The 19,168-nt window shown below is 33.2% G+C and overlaps 1 protein-coding gene across 1 annotated transcript in view; it reads right to left on the reverse strand.

The window, feature by feature from the left end:
* LOC149805533 (glycoprotein-N-acetylgalactosamine 3-beta-galactosyltransferase 1-like) overlaps window positions 1-19,168 on the reverse strand; it is a 74,262-nt gene that overhangs the window by 37,832 nt on the left and 17,262 nt on the right. The window contains exons 3-4 of the mRNA XM_089936358.1: window positions 10,632-10,685; window positions 8,521-9,203 (exon numbers count right to left, since the gene is read on the reverse strand). Of these exons, the coding sequence (XP_089792484.1) occupies window positions 8,521-9,203; window positions 10,632-10,685 (737 nt within the window). The remainder of the gene's footprint in view (window positions 1-8,520; window positions 9,204-10,631; window positions 10,686-19,168) is intronic.

The following is a 19,168-nucleotide window of genomic DNA, read 5'->3' on the forward strand; positions in this document are numbered from 1 at the left end:
CGATCGCCGGGGTGTGTGGTTAACATGAAACAAGTTTTATACCTGTATATGGGACAGGACACGTGTTACCTGTACATACTTTGCCTTTAATTTTCTTCTGGGAGTGCATGGTGGTTCTGTACACAGACAACAAGAAATCAAACGTCATTACTCCGCTTCATTTATTAACTGACTGAATTAATGATCTCTGTTATTTTTAAAATAAATATAAATGCAATATCAAAATATTTTGCAGCTGCGGTCATGGATGGAAATACTATCCTTTCACAGGATTCTAAATTTAAAGAATAAACTGACCGCGAATTTTTGGTTTTTGGTATTTACTAGGACCAGCCCTGTTGCTACTCTCGTTTTGTGTAATATATATAAGATTTTCTAAAAATGATTAAATTCATACGAATCAATATGGTCAATAACAAGACCGTCGTTGATCCAGCCGCTAAAACATTCATAAAAAAATCTGTGAGATTTTTTCTCTATCCCACACAGATCATAAGGTAAGTGCTATTAATAACAAAAGCAAGAGGTCTTCGCAGTCGACAGTTTCTGACTACACCAACGTGATTTGCCTGATAATTAGTAAAACTAGTATGTCTTATGAATTTTGGCTCCATATATATATATATATATATAACATGAGGTAATATGTAGCTATTCTGAGTCTGTATGTTATAGCAACTGTCATCAGCACCATCAGTTAATGATCCCGTGTCGCGACATAACACGGTGTATCTTAATGATCATGGCGGTTTTGCTAAACCTACATGCGCTCTAAGATTGTTTACCCCGCCAACATGGAAGTACGCACCCAAACTTACCGACGTGCCAAGGAGATGAAAGAGAGAAGTGTTATAACTCATTACAGTTTCTTTCAATGGCGCGGCGATTTCTGAACTCAAGAAAAAACGGGTAAGAAACACATTCCTAAAATCTTCATCTGGGATGAAACATGTACGGCATATAAAGAAACTTGAGAAATGTTTCTTAATTGACTATCGACAAAATACTTATCATATTTGTGTAACATGAATGTGATTGACTTCTCAGCAACGCGAGAGAAGGAGCCAGTCAAACATCATCCGTCATTGCCAAACTCTATTCGTGTCATTATCATAGGCCCATCTGGGTCTGATAAAACTCAGTTATTACTTAACCTGATAATGAGATTGCTCAAATGGGACAAACTTTTTAGTGTCACCATCTGCAGATAACCAACGGTGCTATAACGTTCTTAAAGAATTCACTGAAAATGCAAAAGGTTTGAGAATAAAAAAATATTAAGATTACGTTATTAAATTTATCACTAACATCGATGATACATCATCGGTCGATGATCTTAATGGTAGAATTAGTATCCTTGTGGTATAGACCATTTCACGGTTATTATCTCCCCCTGAGAACACCAGAAGGCGTCTCGGTGCAACTCACTTCCGGATAGTTCAATCAATAAAGATGGCAGATGTAAATCAAGAAAATGCGACCGCTCACATTCCACAAGCAAGATCGATATCTCACTATCTTGAAAAGAAATTCTATCAATATTTGATTAATTGTTTTTACATCTCTATTTGTTTTAAAACTAATTTATGCTGTTCCCTGCTTTCAAATATGTTTTATGCCCATTTCAGAACTTCATTATGTTTCTATTACTACGTCATGCTCTAGTTTGTATTATTTGATTGTGCGAAATTATATCACTGCGTAAAAGATTGTTACTGCAACTTATCTCGATTGAAGAATAATGAAAATATGTTTATTTTTTACAGCTTTAATCACTGCAGTTACTAGGGGTTGAACGACAACGAGAAATATTTTTTATAATTTCTTTAGGTTTTTATTATTGATTTATACAGTTGCATTTCTATTAATGTTCATTATACTTTCATAAAATAAATTGAGTTATATCTAGGAAGGATATATTTTTTTCAAAATGCACAAATGTCATCCAAGCTTGAACAGACAGCCGCAAGAACGAGTCTCCTTGATGATTATTTTAATTTTGTTGGAACTTTTAGAGTGTACAGTTTGAATAAATATCGATGTTAGACACATTATGCATGTATAGGACATTTGTGGCTCTCATCTATCTGTCTGTCTGTCTGTCTATTTCTTGTCATCTGTTGCCTGGGTAGGTATATGCTTGAATGAATGTGTGTTCACATACGTATATTACATAAAATACTTCTGGTTAAAAACGAGTATATAATGGCGATAATATAGAAAGAGTAATTGATAGATAAAGACAACAAATATGAATATTTGTGAGCATCAATTTATTATTGACTTGTAGAGTATGTTCTTACGAACAGTCTCTGTTTTAAATCATACTGTCTGCAACTTGACATCCGGTCACGTGGATCAATATTGATTTAAAAGGTAAACCAAAATAATAGAACGGAATCTGTGAAATAATTGGATCTTTTAAACTTATATATTTGATGCAAGGAAAGTTAAACAGAATTAAACTAATTTTAAGAAAGCTGTTCCAGATGAATTTGCTGGTGGCAATCAGAAATGTTGTCTAAAGACCCCAGCAAATTTGAGAGTTATTACAACGTGTCAGCATAAGCAAATAAAAATCTTGCTGAAACTTATTGCATGCGCCTTCCGATACTTGATGTTTCAAGTTTTGAGAAAACCAGCGAAGAATGTAAATAATTAAATATTAGGCTGAATGAATGCATGGCTATATTTGACTGGACATAACAAGAAAAAATATATTTATGAAGAAATACTTTTTTGATTGTTTAAGGATGGGGGAACCCCTCCCCTCCCACCAAAAAGAAAATGAAAAAAAAACGTCATTGGGCATGTTAATTAATCTGAATGTTGTACGATATTTACACCCAAATATGAATAAATATTCTGTCTGCATTAATTACACTCATTTATCTTTATGATAGCTAACGTAATTATTGTTTTGTTATGTTCTACATTAACAGAATGTGTTCAATTTTTTTAAAAATCTAGTTTAAAATATTCAGTATTACATATCAGCTTACGTATCGAAGTCGTGTTGTAATTTTCTTATCGAACTCGTGTTATAACTTTCGTAACTCGTGTTATAAACGAACAATTAGCTTCGATAAAACAACTGAGAAAGAAGTATCTATCAATGCATGAAAAATACAAATTGTTCAGATGGTTTTCGTTAAGGTAATGCAGTCTAAAATATGCAATAAATGTTTAAAATCGGAGAGGAAATTGAAATATTCCCACAAATATATCTGAAATTATGGATAATGCATCTATATCATCTGGTATAATGTAAATATGGACAGTGTATTTAATTTAATTATTGATATCATTTAAGTATGTACAGTAAATATTTAATTATCTGATATAATGTAAGTATGGACATCGAATCTAATTATCTGATGGAATGTCTATAATTATTCTCGTAGTATGAACAAAAGATGTTAGACATATATAATTTATTCATTGGCTTAACCATAACGATCTGTAGTACAGCTAAGATTGCTTCCTTCGTTGACTTTATGTTTACCTAACCAAGCGTAAGAAGGTGCGAAATTCTGAACCATCCGGAACTGGAATTTTTTTGGGCATGCGCATTGGCACTAAGGGAGGTAATTGTACGCGCTACGCTCAGTAAGTCCGTTGCAACCTTGAAATCCTCTATGCGATGATGTTCTTTGTTCGACAAACAAACAAATCCAGCCAGAATATTTCCACGATGTAGACATAAAAACACGGACGTTATTTACGTCACGCAACGATACATTCAGGTCCCAAAAGTGATCAGAGAGAACTGCAATCTTTTGGTTGTTTTTAATGGCGTTGATGCACATGCGATGCGAAATATTCATCAGACCTGGTGTTCCGATGAGATGGATAAGATTAGATTAAAAAAGTTATTTGCTAATGTTCAGAACTCCCATATAGATTTATTACAATAAATGTACACTATCCAAGAGCACATCGCATTGATCTTGATAAAATCTTGGATTCAGCAACCCATTGGCGCTACCCCAGTAAGAAGTTTCTGTTAAAAACTTTGACCCCCAAATTTTGTGTGAAATGTTTCGCAATTTCCTGAAGAGTTATTATAGCGAAGTGGCTACACCCTCGCTTCAGCCTCTCTGGATTTATGTGGTCAATTTTGTTGTAAGCCTTATTTGGCCCGAATAATTGGTCTATTCAGTCCCTTCCTTAACCCTTTGATAAAACCCTTATTTAGCCCTAGTAATTGGTCTGACCAGCCTTCATGCTGCTAATCCGAAAAAAAACAACAAAAAACCCCAATAAATAAACTAAATAAAAACGTCATGGTCATTATTATTTGTGTAGGCAATATTTGTGCGAATGTGATGAATTAAATCTATTTGCCATCTTCTTCGTTTAAAAGTAGTAGTAGTAGCAGTAGTAGTAGTGGGGAAGTTCTAGCAAGATCCATCATAATAACACCTTATTTAATAGCGTCCAAGTACTGACAGACAGGGAAGTTTGATGGCGTATAAAACCTTGACATAAAATCTCAATTACGAACAAAGCAGTTGCATTACGACCTTGTGTACTCATCCGATGCTTAAGTGATCAATGAGTGTTGTGGACATTGGCACATGACTAGTATATAGCTCGAGCTGATTAACCTATTTCCGGCCGGTTCGTTGTTTATTTCAATTAAATTTACATTTGATGTTATCAAATCTGTATTTAAGTGTAGTAGTATAATTCTTTGTAGAACAGTATAAGTGGTAGTAATATAATTCTTTGTAACACAGTAAAAGTGTAGTAATATAATTCTTTGTAACACAGTAAAAGTAGTAGTAATATAATTCTTTGTACCACAGTATAAGTAGTAGTAATATAATTCTTTGTACCACAGTATAAGTGGTAGTAGTATTATAGGTCACTGCCTTTGTATGGGAAAATATGAACGAGTTTTGGGATGGAATACTGCACGACCTTGGGAGTGCAGTATATCCTTCGGACAAAACGAGTTCATACTTTCCCATACAAAGGCAGTAACCTTTTTATTATATGCTCAATTTTGTATTCAACCTAAGGTTCAATTATATAAAAACAATACACTACAAGAAACAACGTAAATGAATGTATGCCGCATTCCAGACTAAATACACAAGGGCATATTCATCATTACAAAATCAACATTATTACTGCGCACATAACTCCGCCCAGATAAATTTGAACTTAGTCGCGCGCTCGACATAACTTTCGAAAGAAAATGGCGTGTCTAGTTAAAATTGAAATTTGCAGTCATATTGTGAATGAATATGCATTGCAACAACTTTTCCATTTGATCTGGAATGAATAGATTTTGGTATTTTTCTCGATTCTAGGCAATTTCGTGATTATTGGCTGGATTTGTATGTGACGATTCCACATGAAATACATGAGATTTAATAAGCTAGGGAGAAGCGTGTTGACATCTGCAGATGTGTTTCTGTTTCTATCATTGAATGTTTGAAATCATAATATGGGGAAAATATGAAGTCTTTCAATTGCAATTATCAAAAAGACGCTATGGAATTTGATGCTTATTTCATTTTGAGTGCAGTAAGGAGGATGCAATTGCACTTATCATCGAAATTACAGCACAATTTCGAAATGTGTAATCCAGATTGAAAACCGATGACATGGCTCATGTAATTCGGATTTGCAGAATTAAGAAAAAACATTTTGAGGAAATTCAGGATGTAAAACTGTAAGTATATTTTATTTTGCCATTCTTATCACCAGCTAAAGAAGAGAGTATATGACTTGTCACTTGTATGTTATTTGTAAGGACATTATCTTGCGTCTGTTATGTAATGTAGCTAGCTTAAATCATTGTATCAACGCGGAATGTGCCAAAGCAGCTGGTATGTGGCAGTCCACGAAACATCTGTTTTAGTTCATTCAGAAACAAATTTAAACAACCACAACGTAAAGAGCCTCTTACGCGAGTGTACATGATTTGTGTACAAAATCAAAAGTGCTGGCGTCTGCGTCCATTGTTTGTTTACAATAGAAAGTAGTTCCTTTATCCACGTGAATGCTATATGTATTGTCGCGCGAGTTCAGTATCGGGTAATATTGAACGATTCTGACAATGTAAAGTTAAAGGGGAAAAAATGAATATATAATAAAATTCTTTTTAGCACAGTATCAGTGGTAGTAGTATAATTTTTTGTAGTACAGTATAAGTGGTAAGAGTATAATTCTTTGTAACACAGTATAAGTGCTAGTAATATAATTACTGGTACTACAGTATAAGTGGTAGTAGTATAATTCTTTGTAGAACAGCATAAGTAGAAGTAATATAATTATTGGTACTAGAGGATAAGTGGTATTAGTTTAATTCTTTGTAGCACAGTATAAGTGCTAGTAATATAATTATTGGTACTAGAGTAAAAGTGGTAGTAGTATAATTATCTGTAGCACAGTATAAGTGTAGTAATATAATTCTTTGTAGTACAGTATAAGTGGTAGTAGTATAATACTTTATAGCACAGTATAAGTGGTAGTAGTATAATTCTTTGTAACACAGTATAAGCGTAGTAATATAATTCTTTGTAGCATGGTATAAGTAGTAGTAATATAATTCTTTGTAGCATTGTATAAGTGGTAGTAATATAATTGTTTGTAGTACAGTATAAGTGTAATAATATAATTCTTTGTAGCATGGTATAAGTGGTAGTAATATAATTGTTTGTAGTACAGTATAAGTGTAATAATATAATTCTTTGTAGCATGGTATAAGTGGTAGTAATATAATTGTTTGTAGTACAGTATAAGTGGTGGTACTGTAATTCATTGTACTACAGTATAAGTGGTAGTAATATAATTCTTTGTAGCACAGTAAAAGTGGCAGTAATATAATTCTTTGTAGTACAGTATAAGTGTAGTAGTATAATTCTTTGTAGTACAGTATAAGTGGTAGTAATATAACTTTTTGTAGTACAGTATAAGTGGCAGTAATATAATTCTTTCCAGTACAGTATAAGTGTAGTAATATAATTCTTTGTAACACAGTATAAGTGGTAGTAGTATAATTCTTTGTAGCACAGTATAAGTGGTAGTAGTATAATTCTTTGTAACATGGTATAAGTGGTAATAGTATAATTCTTTGTAGCACAGTATAAGTGTAGTAATATATTTCTTTGTAACACAGAATAATTGGTAGTAGTATAATTCTTTGTAGCACAGTATAAGTGGTAGTAGTATAATTCTTTGTAGCACAGTATAATTGGTATTAGTATAATACTTTGTAGCACAGTATAAGTGGTAGTAATATAATTCTTTGTAGTACAGTATAATTGGTAGTAATATACTTCTTTGTAGTACAGTATAATTGGTAGTAATATAATTCTTTGTAGTACAGTGTAAGTGTAGTAATATAATTCTTTGTAGTACAGTATAAGTGGCATTAGTATAATTCTTTGTAGCACAGTATAAGTGGTATTAGTATAATTCTTTGTAGTACAGTATAAGTGTAGTAATATAATTCTTTGTAGCTCAGCGTAAGTGGTAGTAATATAATTTTTGTAGCACAGTATAAATGGTATTAGTATAATTCTTTGTAGCACAGTATAATTGGTAGTAATATTATTCTTTGTAGTACAGTATAAGTGTAGTAATATAATTCTTTGTAGTACAGCATAAATGGTAGTAATATAATTCTTTATAGCACAGTATAAGTGGTAGTAGTATAATTCTTTGTAGTACAGCAGAAGCGGTATTAGTGTAATTCTTTGTAGCATAGTATAAGTGTAGTAATATAATTCTTTGTAGCACAGTAGAAGTGGTAGTAGTATAATTCTTTGTACCACTGTATAAGTGGTAGTAGTATAATTCTTTGTACCACAATATAATTGGTAGTAATATAATTTTTGTAGCACAGTATAAATGGTAGTAGTATAATTCTTTGTAGTACAGTATAATTGGTAGTAATATTATTCTTTGTAGTACAGTATAAGTGGTAGTAATATATTTCTTTGTAGTACAGCATAAATGGTAGTAATATAATTCTTTATAGCACAGTATAAGTGGTAGTAGTATAATTCTTTGTAGTACAGTATAATTGGTAGTAATATAATTCTTTGTAGTACAGTATAAGTGGTAGTAGTATAATTCTTTGTAGTACAGCAGAAGTGGTATTAGTGTAATTCTTTGTAGCATAGTATAAGTGTAGTAATATAATTCTTTGTAGCACAGTAGAAGTGGTAGTAGTATAATTCTTTGTACCACAGTATAAGTGGTAGTAGTATAATTCTTTGTACCACAATATAATTGGTAGTAATATAATTCTTTGTAGTACAGTATAAGTGGTAGTAATATAATTCTTTGTAGCACAGTATAGGTGGTAGTAATATAATTCTTTGTAACACAGTATAAGTGTAGTAATATAATTCTTTGTAACACAGTATAAGTGTAGTAATATAATTCTTTATAGCACAGTATAAGTTTTAGTAGTATTATTCTTTGTAGTACAGTATAAGTGGTAGTAATATAATTATGTAGTACAGTATAAGATATAGTAGGAATGTTAGATCTTACCTCCACAGGTGGTTGTTTACACCAAGAATAAAGGTACTGTGGAAGGCTTCCAAATAAATGTTGTTCCACTGGATATGGGTGAAATGTGTCCCTTCCATACACATCGTGTGAATTCAAACGTGGCACTTGATTGCTTTCTAAACATCTCCCAATTTCCAGGTCTTCGCTGATCTCAGGATTGTCTTCCGTTTTCAAAACTGGACATTTATTTCCCCGTATGCCATTTTGGACAAGTTGTTTGATTCCTTGCTTGCTAATCACATATCCAGCCCCTCCACTCATGTAACCATTCGTAATGAATTTATCAAATATGAATCCAAGATAACCAGGTTTACTTGCGTTGTAGTGGGACAGTAAGAATCTTAAATTTTCTATGATTGCGTATGTATCATCGTCTGCTTTAAATACCCAGTCTACATCATCAATGTATTTGTCATGGATAAATTCAAAAGCACTCCGAACCTTGTGAATTAGGTTCGTCCGTTCATCTGTAAATACGGAACTTATTACATCGTCTATATGACGTTTAGTGGTCATAATAAAGAAGTGTTTGTTACACCGTCTAGCCCACGTATTGTTCACTGCTGAAGTTTTGGTGGTCATATCCTTCTCCATTGTTAGAATGATACAAAATACTCGAATCTTTTTATATAGGTCAGTTGCACCGCTATCGCTGAGAAAGACTCAAAGAAAGAAAAATACAATTTTAAAAATCTCAAATGATAAATGGAAAGAAATCAGTCGATTACATGCTAATATTTTCGAAGTACCTGTAATAACATTTAGGCAAATATAAAAATGCATTGAGACCCAAAAGCTTTTTTTTCGTAAGGAGGATTTTCATCTATAAAGGTAATTAAGTGTCCCTTTTTCAGTTTGTGATGTTGCCAGTTGAATCAATTTGAGACTAATTCAAAATCAAGAAGAATGTTTTACTTTAATCAATGATTTTGGTTTAAAAATTATACCTTTTCATGAATTTCTTTTGTTGAAAATAAATTTATAATTTTGTTACGTTGAATCGTGACTATGAATAAACAATTTCAAAATGTTGAGCATGAACGTTAAAGTACAAATTCTGAAAGAAGTAATTTGACCAACACTTGCTTTACATTGAATGTGAGCTTCATTTGTAATTAAGTTGTGTTCATTCTGCATTTTATTTGCGTTCCGTTTGCATTCCATCATTCGCTTTTGCATTTCATCCATAATCGCTTCGCTTTAGATTACGGTCTCAGAAATGCAATCATACTTTTGCATTCCTCACTTCCATTCAGTATTCCCTTTCATTTTAATTAATTTGGAATTCATTTATAAACGTTAAAATTTTCGTTTTAAGTGGAAAGAACTAATTTTGTCGTATCTTCTCATTTTACAGAGGTGATCGAGTAAAATTTTAATTGCATGAGTAAATCTTTATAGATTTCCATTTTGTTCACATGATAACGACACAACTACATGTGATAATGCCGCTATATTAATGGTAGTTGTTAGAACGATTACACGCCTTGTTCGTAGTGTCATACGCAAAGAAATAACCATCTAATTCCGGATTACTGTGTAAAAATAAATTCTAACGTGGAAATTTAGCGGCAGCTCGAAATCCAGATAAACATAATTTAAAAATCTCTTCTACAAATGCATTTGCGTTTAATTTATTTTTCGTTATCATTTCGTGTTCTATGTTATGAGTTTCACATTTGCATTCTCTGTTTCCTTCATATTACGCTCATCACATCTCGTGCGTTTGTTATGCATTTCATTTATGTTCTTTGTTTGCATTCCGTTTGCGCTTCAAAGGCAATATTACCCCTTTCATGATGGCATTTAAATTCATAAGCAGTTTACAACAGATATGCAATCAATGTGTCATAATTTTAAATTAAATAGGGATAAATAAAATGTAAAAAAGAGGATCAACTAAAATAATCTTGATATTAATTTTTGCTTCGAGGCTATTGGCTAAGATTATGTTGTATTAAAAGACACAAGCCATATATCTTACGCCCCGTAACCGTATATATATATATATATATATATATATATATTTTCTCAGTAAAATGTAACTACAAGTAAAATGTAACTCCAAACCAAAGAGATTGATTACTTACGCGTTTCATCATCCGTGGCGGTCATAAAGGATGTCAGGTCCATACCATTCTTATCTAGGAACAAGTAGACATCATAAGAAGTTATTTAAGGAAAGTACCATGTGCAGGAGAGTAGCAGAAACAAGATTTTCAAGATGGTCATAGTAAATGTCTTACTGGCACCATTTTCAGTCGATACGATCATCCATTCACGCTGGCAAGCAATAACAAGATTTTCAATATCTCAGCTAGTGTACTCATATAGAATGACGGATGATCTCGTTTAATTCTGAACTAACGAGACATAAGAAATTTGTTAGTGAAAACCCATGTCAACACAACTATCGGGCCATGAATATCAAGATTAAAGATAGCCGCTGAAACAACCATAGGAGATGATATAAATGCCATTTAAGACATCATAGGAAGTCTTAGAGTGAACACCTCACGTCAGTATAATCACCCATTTCCAATCGGAAGCGATCAAACCATTTTCGAGACTGCATCAGTCGCGTCTGCTTTGGTTGTCTGACGGGCACAATTTTTCATTTGTGACAGCTAAGCATTATTGGAAGCATTGTAATGGAAATATCATGCTCCGACGACCACCACATCAGGAAAAGTATACTCAAAATAGCAACCATGTCGGCCATATTGGATCTCTGACGTGCCTTTTTTTCATTTAGGACCAACTCGACATTATGAAAAGTCTTTTAGTGAAAATCATATTTCAATACAGCCATCTGTTGAGAAGAAGTAACTATAGCAAGATATCAAAATGGTTGCCATGCGGCCATATTGGATGTCAGGTCTACACCAGTTTAATGTAGGAGCATCTATCCGTAAAAAAAGTCTTCGAATGACGTATCACCATCAATGCAGAATGAGTAACGATGGCGAAATGTTTCAAGATGTCAGGCATGGTGGCCATATTAGGTGTCTGATGAGCATCGTGTTCACTTAGGACCAACAAAGCACCATAAGAAACTCTATTGTGAAAACCTGTTGTAGATATGAAGGAGGAACGGTCATAGCAAGATTTCTCAATAGTCCCACCATTGCGTTCATATTAGATGGCTGAATGGAACCGTTTCAATTTAATGCAACCATAAATCATAAAAAGTAGCGATAACATTTTGATCATACAACCATACATTCAGAAAATCAACGATAAAACGATTTTGAAGATGGCAGCCAAGGCGGTTATTTTGGATGTAAGATATCTCGATTTTAATTTAGGTCCAACTAGACATCGTAAGAAGCCTGTAAGGAAAAACCTATGTTTACACGACCATCCATTGAAGAGAAGTAAAATAAGAAAAAACTATTTTCAAGATTTCAGCCATGACAGCCACATCAGATGTCTGACGGGCACAATTTTTCTTTTGGACCAGCTAGACATCATACGAAGTCTTTAAATAAAATCCCGTCTCTTTACGATATTTGGTTCAGGAGAAGTAGCGTTAGCAAAGATCAAGAGGGCTGTCATGCCGCCATATTGGATGTCATATTGACATAGTTTTCATTTAGGAGCATTTTAACACAAAAATACTTTTAATAAAAAGCGTCAATGCCGATTCGGAACGAGTAGCAATAACAAAAGTTTCTACGTTGCATCCATACCAATAACCGATGGGAACCATGTTCACTGAGGTAAATCTAGACATCACAAAAGGTCATTTACTGAAATTCAATTGTTGATATAAAACTTATTTCAAAGTGAAGTAGCAATAATATTTATTTCTCGATATAGCCAGCTTAGCGGCCATGTTAATGGTTTTCGGGAACTATTTTCATTTAACAAAGTTTAACATCATAAGAAGTCTTTCGTGATAACCTCGTGTTTATGTCTACGCTTTTATATTAGCTCGACTCCATTTTCATTTAGGTCCATCATTACAAGTCGTTGAATGAAAAAAAAAACTTTCGTGAAGGCCATCCATTTATAAGGAGTAGCAATTATACATTATAAGAAGTCTTTTTAGCGAAAAGCCTATGTCGATATGACCCGCCGTTCATTGGGAGTAACGATAATAAGATATACAAATTGGCCGCTAGGTCGTTCTTATTGGATGCCAGATGACGCCATTTTCCTCTATGACCATCTATGTCAAAAGGATCATTGGCTTAAGAGTACTAATGATAACAATATTTTTAAGACGGCTGCCATTGCAACCATATCGGATGTAGTAGTATGTAAAACCTTCAGGTGAGACCACTTACTAACTGGTTTAAACCGGTTAACCAGCCGCATACATTTTCAACTGTTTTTCAAATTAACATGTGGCTATCTGCCATTTTGTATTTTGGAAAAAAGTCACTTTTCCTTATCCTTTGACCTTTGATCTTTTACCCACGTAATCTCTGACCGTCAACCTAGGATACTTGTCTCCTTACTTGAACTTTGATCTTTACCCCTCATCACCCTCTAACCTCTGACTTTTGTATACCTCCACTGATCTTTAAAGTTGTATGACTCCTTAAGCACTCAACCTGTGGTCTTGGTTCTGTGCCATTGGTCTTCAAGATAGACCTGCACCACTGGCCTATGCCACACCCCTTTGATTATTATTTGTTCGGCCCTTACTTTCTTTTCAGAACAGAGATGGACGTTGGATTGCATCGAATGTAATGCCCACAAAATATATGATAAAAAGCATGCACATACACCAACAAATAAATTAAGTACACTATTAGCTACTTAATTAACTTCATCAAATTTCATTAATAAATAATGGAATCCAGATATTAAAAATATCCCTCAAAGCATCAAGTACGTGTCACTACTTACCCTTGTCCTGCAATGACTTTTAGTGCAACAGCTGATAAAGGAATATCATAATAATTTAACGACATAAAGATGAATATAACAGTTAGAGCCTTATTTTTACATACAGATCATCATGTATATTTTTAAAATCTAATTTGAATTTGATAATGATACATTGAAAACGTATAAGGTAACGTCTGATATGAAACGTTTTGGGAAAGCAGTTAAACTGGGCGGTACGGTGTGAAACAGCGCTACAGGGCGTGTAATAAGTATTATGAATGTTTAGTTCTTTTTAGCTTTGATAGAATTAGCATATATATATATATATATATATATATATATATATATATATATATATATATATATATATATATATATATATATATATATTCTACCTCTTTCTCCTCATTATATAGTTTAGAACACTCCTTTACATCCCCTATAATATCAAGTTGACTAATAATGATTTCATTTTCGTCTTTAATTAATTTTGTAATTCCTTTAGCCGCATAATTTCTTTTTTTCTAGATGGCAAAATTATCTTGTCAGTTTCTACCTCCTTCTACCAACTGCACACAGGCACTTGATTCTGGGGTAAACTAATGTGTACACTCACTATATAACACGTGAGTGTACACATTAGTTTACCCCAGAATAAAGTGCCTGTGCAATTGCACTCTTGATCGAACCTCTCCTTTTCTGATGTGTTTAAGTTCTTTTATTGGATTCCAACATTTCTAAATAACAAAGTCCCATGGAACCAATCCGTAAGAACCATATTTGTTTCACAAGTTCCTTTACCATTTTTAATTTTCAGGTTATTTTTTAATGAGGCATAAAAATGTTTTTTTTTTCATGTATTTCCATCAACAGTGTATCATGAAATAATGAACATGATAACGGAAATCTTAGATCTGAATTCAATACATTGTCAATATTTCCATAATCAGGTGAAGCATACGGTCTTTTTATTATGTCCATGCAATTTTTGATCTCATCAATATAGTTATATCTTCCAATAAACTGTCATTAAATTTCCACAAACCTTCATCTCTTACGAAATCATTTGGACAACAAATTTAATAGTATAACTGTTCGGTCGGACCGTTCAACTTTCGCTTTTCCTACGTTTAGCATAAGAGATCCAGGCACAAGACAGAAATCCAGTCAAACTTGTTTAACAGGAGTTTTACTTCCACGTGTAGATCATTTCTCCAACTGGATCAACAAGACCAAGGTTTCTTTTATATTTACATTTCAATAATTATATGAATTTAATTCTGGATCTTGAACCCAGTTAAAGTCATCACATAATAATAGACTCATTTTTATATTCAAATATAATATAATTGCTTTAAGTATAAAAGTATTCACAGTCTTTACCTGATCCATATACATTCATTAAAAAGTAGTTCCTTGTATCAGTTTTAATATATAATTCAGCATAATTACCACATAAGGATCCTTTTTACGTTATTTTATACCAGACTCAAACTTGTTATTGCAAGGAATAAAACTCGTAGATAGTTTGACCTGTAACAGCTGGAAATTCTTTCATAGCTCCATTGTGTTCTAATATATGGAATCTTATCCTCCATGAAATGTGGACCTTGTAAGAATATTTTTGGCACTGTTTTATCTGAGATAATAGAGACCATACTTACAATTCTGAAATCTCCAAGTCCCCAACCTATATCATATATAACTTTTTATGCAAGACATATCCGTTTTTAGTGCAATAGGATACTTTTATTGTAATTCATGTCATGCGCATACTATTCGATTAAAAAAGAGTTGTTATAAATGTTACAAATAGCATATGAAACCCATCAGTGACTTGATCCATGCAAAGAAAATGACCATCCTGAACACACACAGACAGACACTCTCGATCGATCGATCGATTGAGAAGAACAGACACATAAGACATGAAAGAGAAAAGCTTTGGGGAAAAAAAAGAGAACACGCTTTAACAAAATAAAAACGGAAAAATAAAACAAATAATTCAACCTATAGCCTTTGTTCATGTGTTGGCCAGATTTCAAAATCTTTTCTTTAAAAAAACGACAAAAACACCAACAAACAAACAATAAACCCCTCAAACAAATAGTCATAGGCATACTTCAGATTTTATATTATTTACTGAAGGTGTTGTAATGGAAGATGAAGGGAAATAGACTCGTGCATAGTGTACGCGATATGGCGCCGTGTTAGTGTCGAAACTCCGTTAAGTATGGAACGTACAGACGATGACAGCTTTAGGGCCACCCTGGTCATAGCGAGGTTAGAAATTATAAATGGGTGAATGAAATAATTCTGTGCATTTTATATCACATTAATGATTTTCGTTGTCGAAATCGGCGGAAGGTGTGTATACAAACAAACGTGGATTTGTGCAAAAAAATACTATAGTGTAAATTTTAAAGTTTAATACATAGATGTTCGTATAACTAATGACAAAATACATTGCGTTGTAAAATCAAAGTAATACCTATTGTAGGATAGAGGGTGGTTTGCGCAGCCCGATTACTAGTTTGATAACACTCGATAATACAAGGTAAAGAAATAAATTCCTTTACTCCGATATATCAGGTGACTAAGAGGCGAATAACATGGAAAAGGCTGAAGACAGAGTGACCGATGTCAATTATAGACTTTCATAATTACAGAGGAAGAATGACTTTGAAGAAGTCAGTAGAAAAATAGAGGACTTTGGAAATAAGGTTAATGTGAGCGAAAGTACAATTAGATCGATGAAAGCAGAAACATGTGACTGACTATTTTAAATTTAAGCAATTCGTTAGAAGAGCTGGACTTAGTAACTCTCAAAAGGACTTATCTGCTGAAAAGAAAAGTCATAACAGATAGTAAAAGTAGATGCAAATAAAGAACGTCTTAAAACGTTGGTCTGCTACAATGAAGTATTGATGAATGAGAGAAAACCGTGAAACAATCAAAACAGATTATAATGTCATAACAACAGATAACACCAGAAACAGATGGAATTAATAATAAAGTAGATAAAAAGAATATAGACAATAATAAAATAACATTATTCAAAAGAAACAATACTTTTTTGCTTAGAAACGTTGGAACTGATTATCCTCGTTCTCTAAAACTGTCTTATGCAAATTTCAATATTACTGACATAATACAGGTGTCCTATCGTCTAAAGCAAAAATGGAAAAGTATGGTTATGATATAGTACAGGTTAACTAATTTCTACATTTCCTAATTTATATTTAAATAAATTATGGTGGGAATATCATTAATCTCACGCCTAATATCTTTAAAAGTCCTAGTGACTTTTGAGATTCCTAGTCCTAGTGAGTTTTGAGAGTCTTAGTTCTAGCGAATTTTGAGAGTACTAGTCCTAGTGACTTTTGATAGTCCTAATCCTAGTGACTAGTCTTACTGACTTTTGACAGTCCTGGTCCCAGTGACTTTTGAGTCTTAGTCCTAGTGACTTTTGAGAGTCCTAGTCCTAGTACTGACTTTTGAGATCCTCAGCCCTAGTGACTTTTGAGAGTCTTAATCGTAGTGACTTTTGAGAGTCTTAGTCCTAGTGACATGTAAGAGTCCTAGTCCTAGTGAATTTTGAGTCTTAGTCCCAGTGACCTTTTAAGAGTTTTACTCCTAGTGACTTTTGAGAGTCTTAGTCCTAGTGACTTGTAAGAGTCCTACTCTTAGTGACTGTTGAGAAGCCTTGTACAAGTGACTTTTAAGAGTCCTAGTGAATTTAGGAGCCATAGTTCTAGTCCTAGTGACTTTTAAGTGTCCCATTGATTTTTTAAGAAGCTTAGCAATCATTAAGGACTAACGGTACTAATTCAGTTCCCATAGTAAACCTATGCAAACATTATGATATTAAAAAACCAATAACTTAAACAACTTGAGTGCTCATGATCAAACCTCTGTTTATCAGTATAGATGAAACCAGGATGTCAGCTTCTGTGTAAAGGAAAGGGTATGAGCCTAGGCATTTTCTGGACCTGCATGTGTTTGAAACATGTGCTTTCATTTCGCACCAAAGAGTCAGGTGTTAATTTTAGTAATGAGTGTTCCAAACTCAAGACTGTTAAAAGTCTGAAATTCCATAATTAAAAGAGTCTCTATTTTTTTCACTTATAACTAGGATAAACTCTCAAAAGATTCTTTTTCCTACACCATAACTTAAATTATTACCCAATCCTGGTCAGCCAGACCCATATATACTCTATTTTATGTTCACCCATTTCCGGGGTGGTTCCAATTTTTCCATTTCATTAGTAGCGTGTTTCCTTAAAGGTGCTCTACTGCATAAATTGCATTTAATGGCGGCTAAACTTCGACGTACAAAGACTTCCCTTATCTAAAAACAGACCGTTACCACGCTAATATTATCTTATGACAAATCGAAATAGTAATCTAAGCCGTAAAGGCCGTGGTAGCAGATGTTAACGCATTCACATTAGATTATTTGATAATAAAAAAAGGATATTACTGTGTCTGCAATGTGATGAAATATATATAATAATAGCAGTTATATTGTTTGTTGGTGGGTTTTATTGTGAATCTCAAGTGAAAAAGCTAGTCTAATGCAAGCGTCTTGCTTCGTCTACTTCATTCCAACATGCGCCAAACCGCCAACAGAGCGGGAATCCTGGAGCATGCGTATCAAAGTACACTGTGTATATGACTATTCAGAGATGGTGTAAATAGGCAGTCTATTTCGATATTACTACATTTCCCTCCTTCTGAGAAAATGATGAATCATGTGATTATGTTGGTTCATCATGAAAATATTGAAACTTAGTCAACTTATCAAAATAGATTCGAATATATTGTATTATAATTTCAACGTTAACATATTTATAATCATAGCAACATTATAATAAATTCTGTAATAGGACAATATAACAGTCTTCATTTACTTTAAAAAAGTGTTTCATAAAAGTTTTAAATGATGATCCAAAATTATGCTATATATATATATATATATATATATATATATATATATATATATATATATATATATATATTCCTTAACAACATTATGGTTCACACACGTTAATCTTGTTGCATGCACTTTCTAAATCGAATCCAGGTCTTATCAGCCTTATTTTTCAATAACTAACTAGTCTATTACAATACCACTTGCTTATCCATTAATCTTCAAGATATCGTGTACAAGACAGTCTCATAGAAATCAGACGTCAACCCTATATTTGGATCTGACAGACAACAATATGCGGTCACGTTTTCCAGACCTTGTGACTCATCAACTAAATTACAATTTTCAAATTTCGGAAAGTGACGACTTTTTTCGGAGCATATGACTATGAATGTTACCGCTCCTTAACATGAACTTCCGATGCTTTATCTGATGGGTTACGAATAAACAAGTGGACTAGAAATTCCAAGGGCCATCACATCATGACCTTGTATCGGTGCTTGTCAGATCTACACGTAGGACTGTGACAGCTGATTTTAATCAGATTGGTACAAGGTTATTCTTCTCTGCCAGACCGTGTTACATAAGGCATTTGTTTTTAAGGTCAGCTCTGGCATGTTTGACTCCGTAAGAATTCTTTTTAAATGGGGTTATCAAAGGTATTTGTTTGAGACATACAATTCGATGGTTCATTTCTAGCACACGCCCAGATATTTGTAGCAAACGGAGTTATCTCAGATAACTTTACCACTATTCATAGTTTGAACGGAAAATGACCTATCGTTGTGACATTTGATAACAAGCGAGATTCCATATTTTACCAAACTCTTACACTCATTTATACGGAGGGAT

This window comes from Sinohyriopsis cumingii, chromosome 2, assembly GCF_028554795.1.
Source record: "Sinohyriopsis cumingii isolate HCF-2022 chromosome 2, ASM2855479v2, whole genome shotgun sequence".
Classification (NCBI taxonomy): Eukaryota; Metazoa; Mollusca; class Bivalvia; order Unionida; family Unionidae; genus Sinohyriopsis; species Sinohyriopsis cumingii.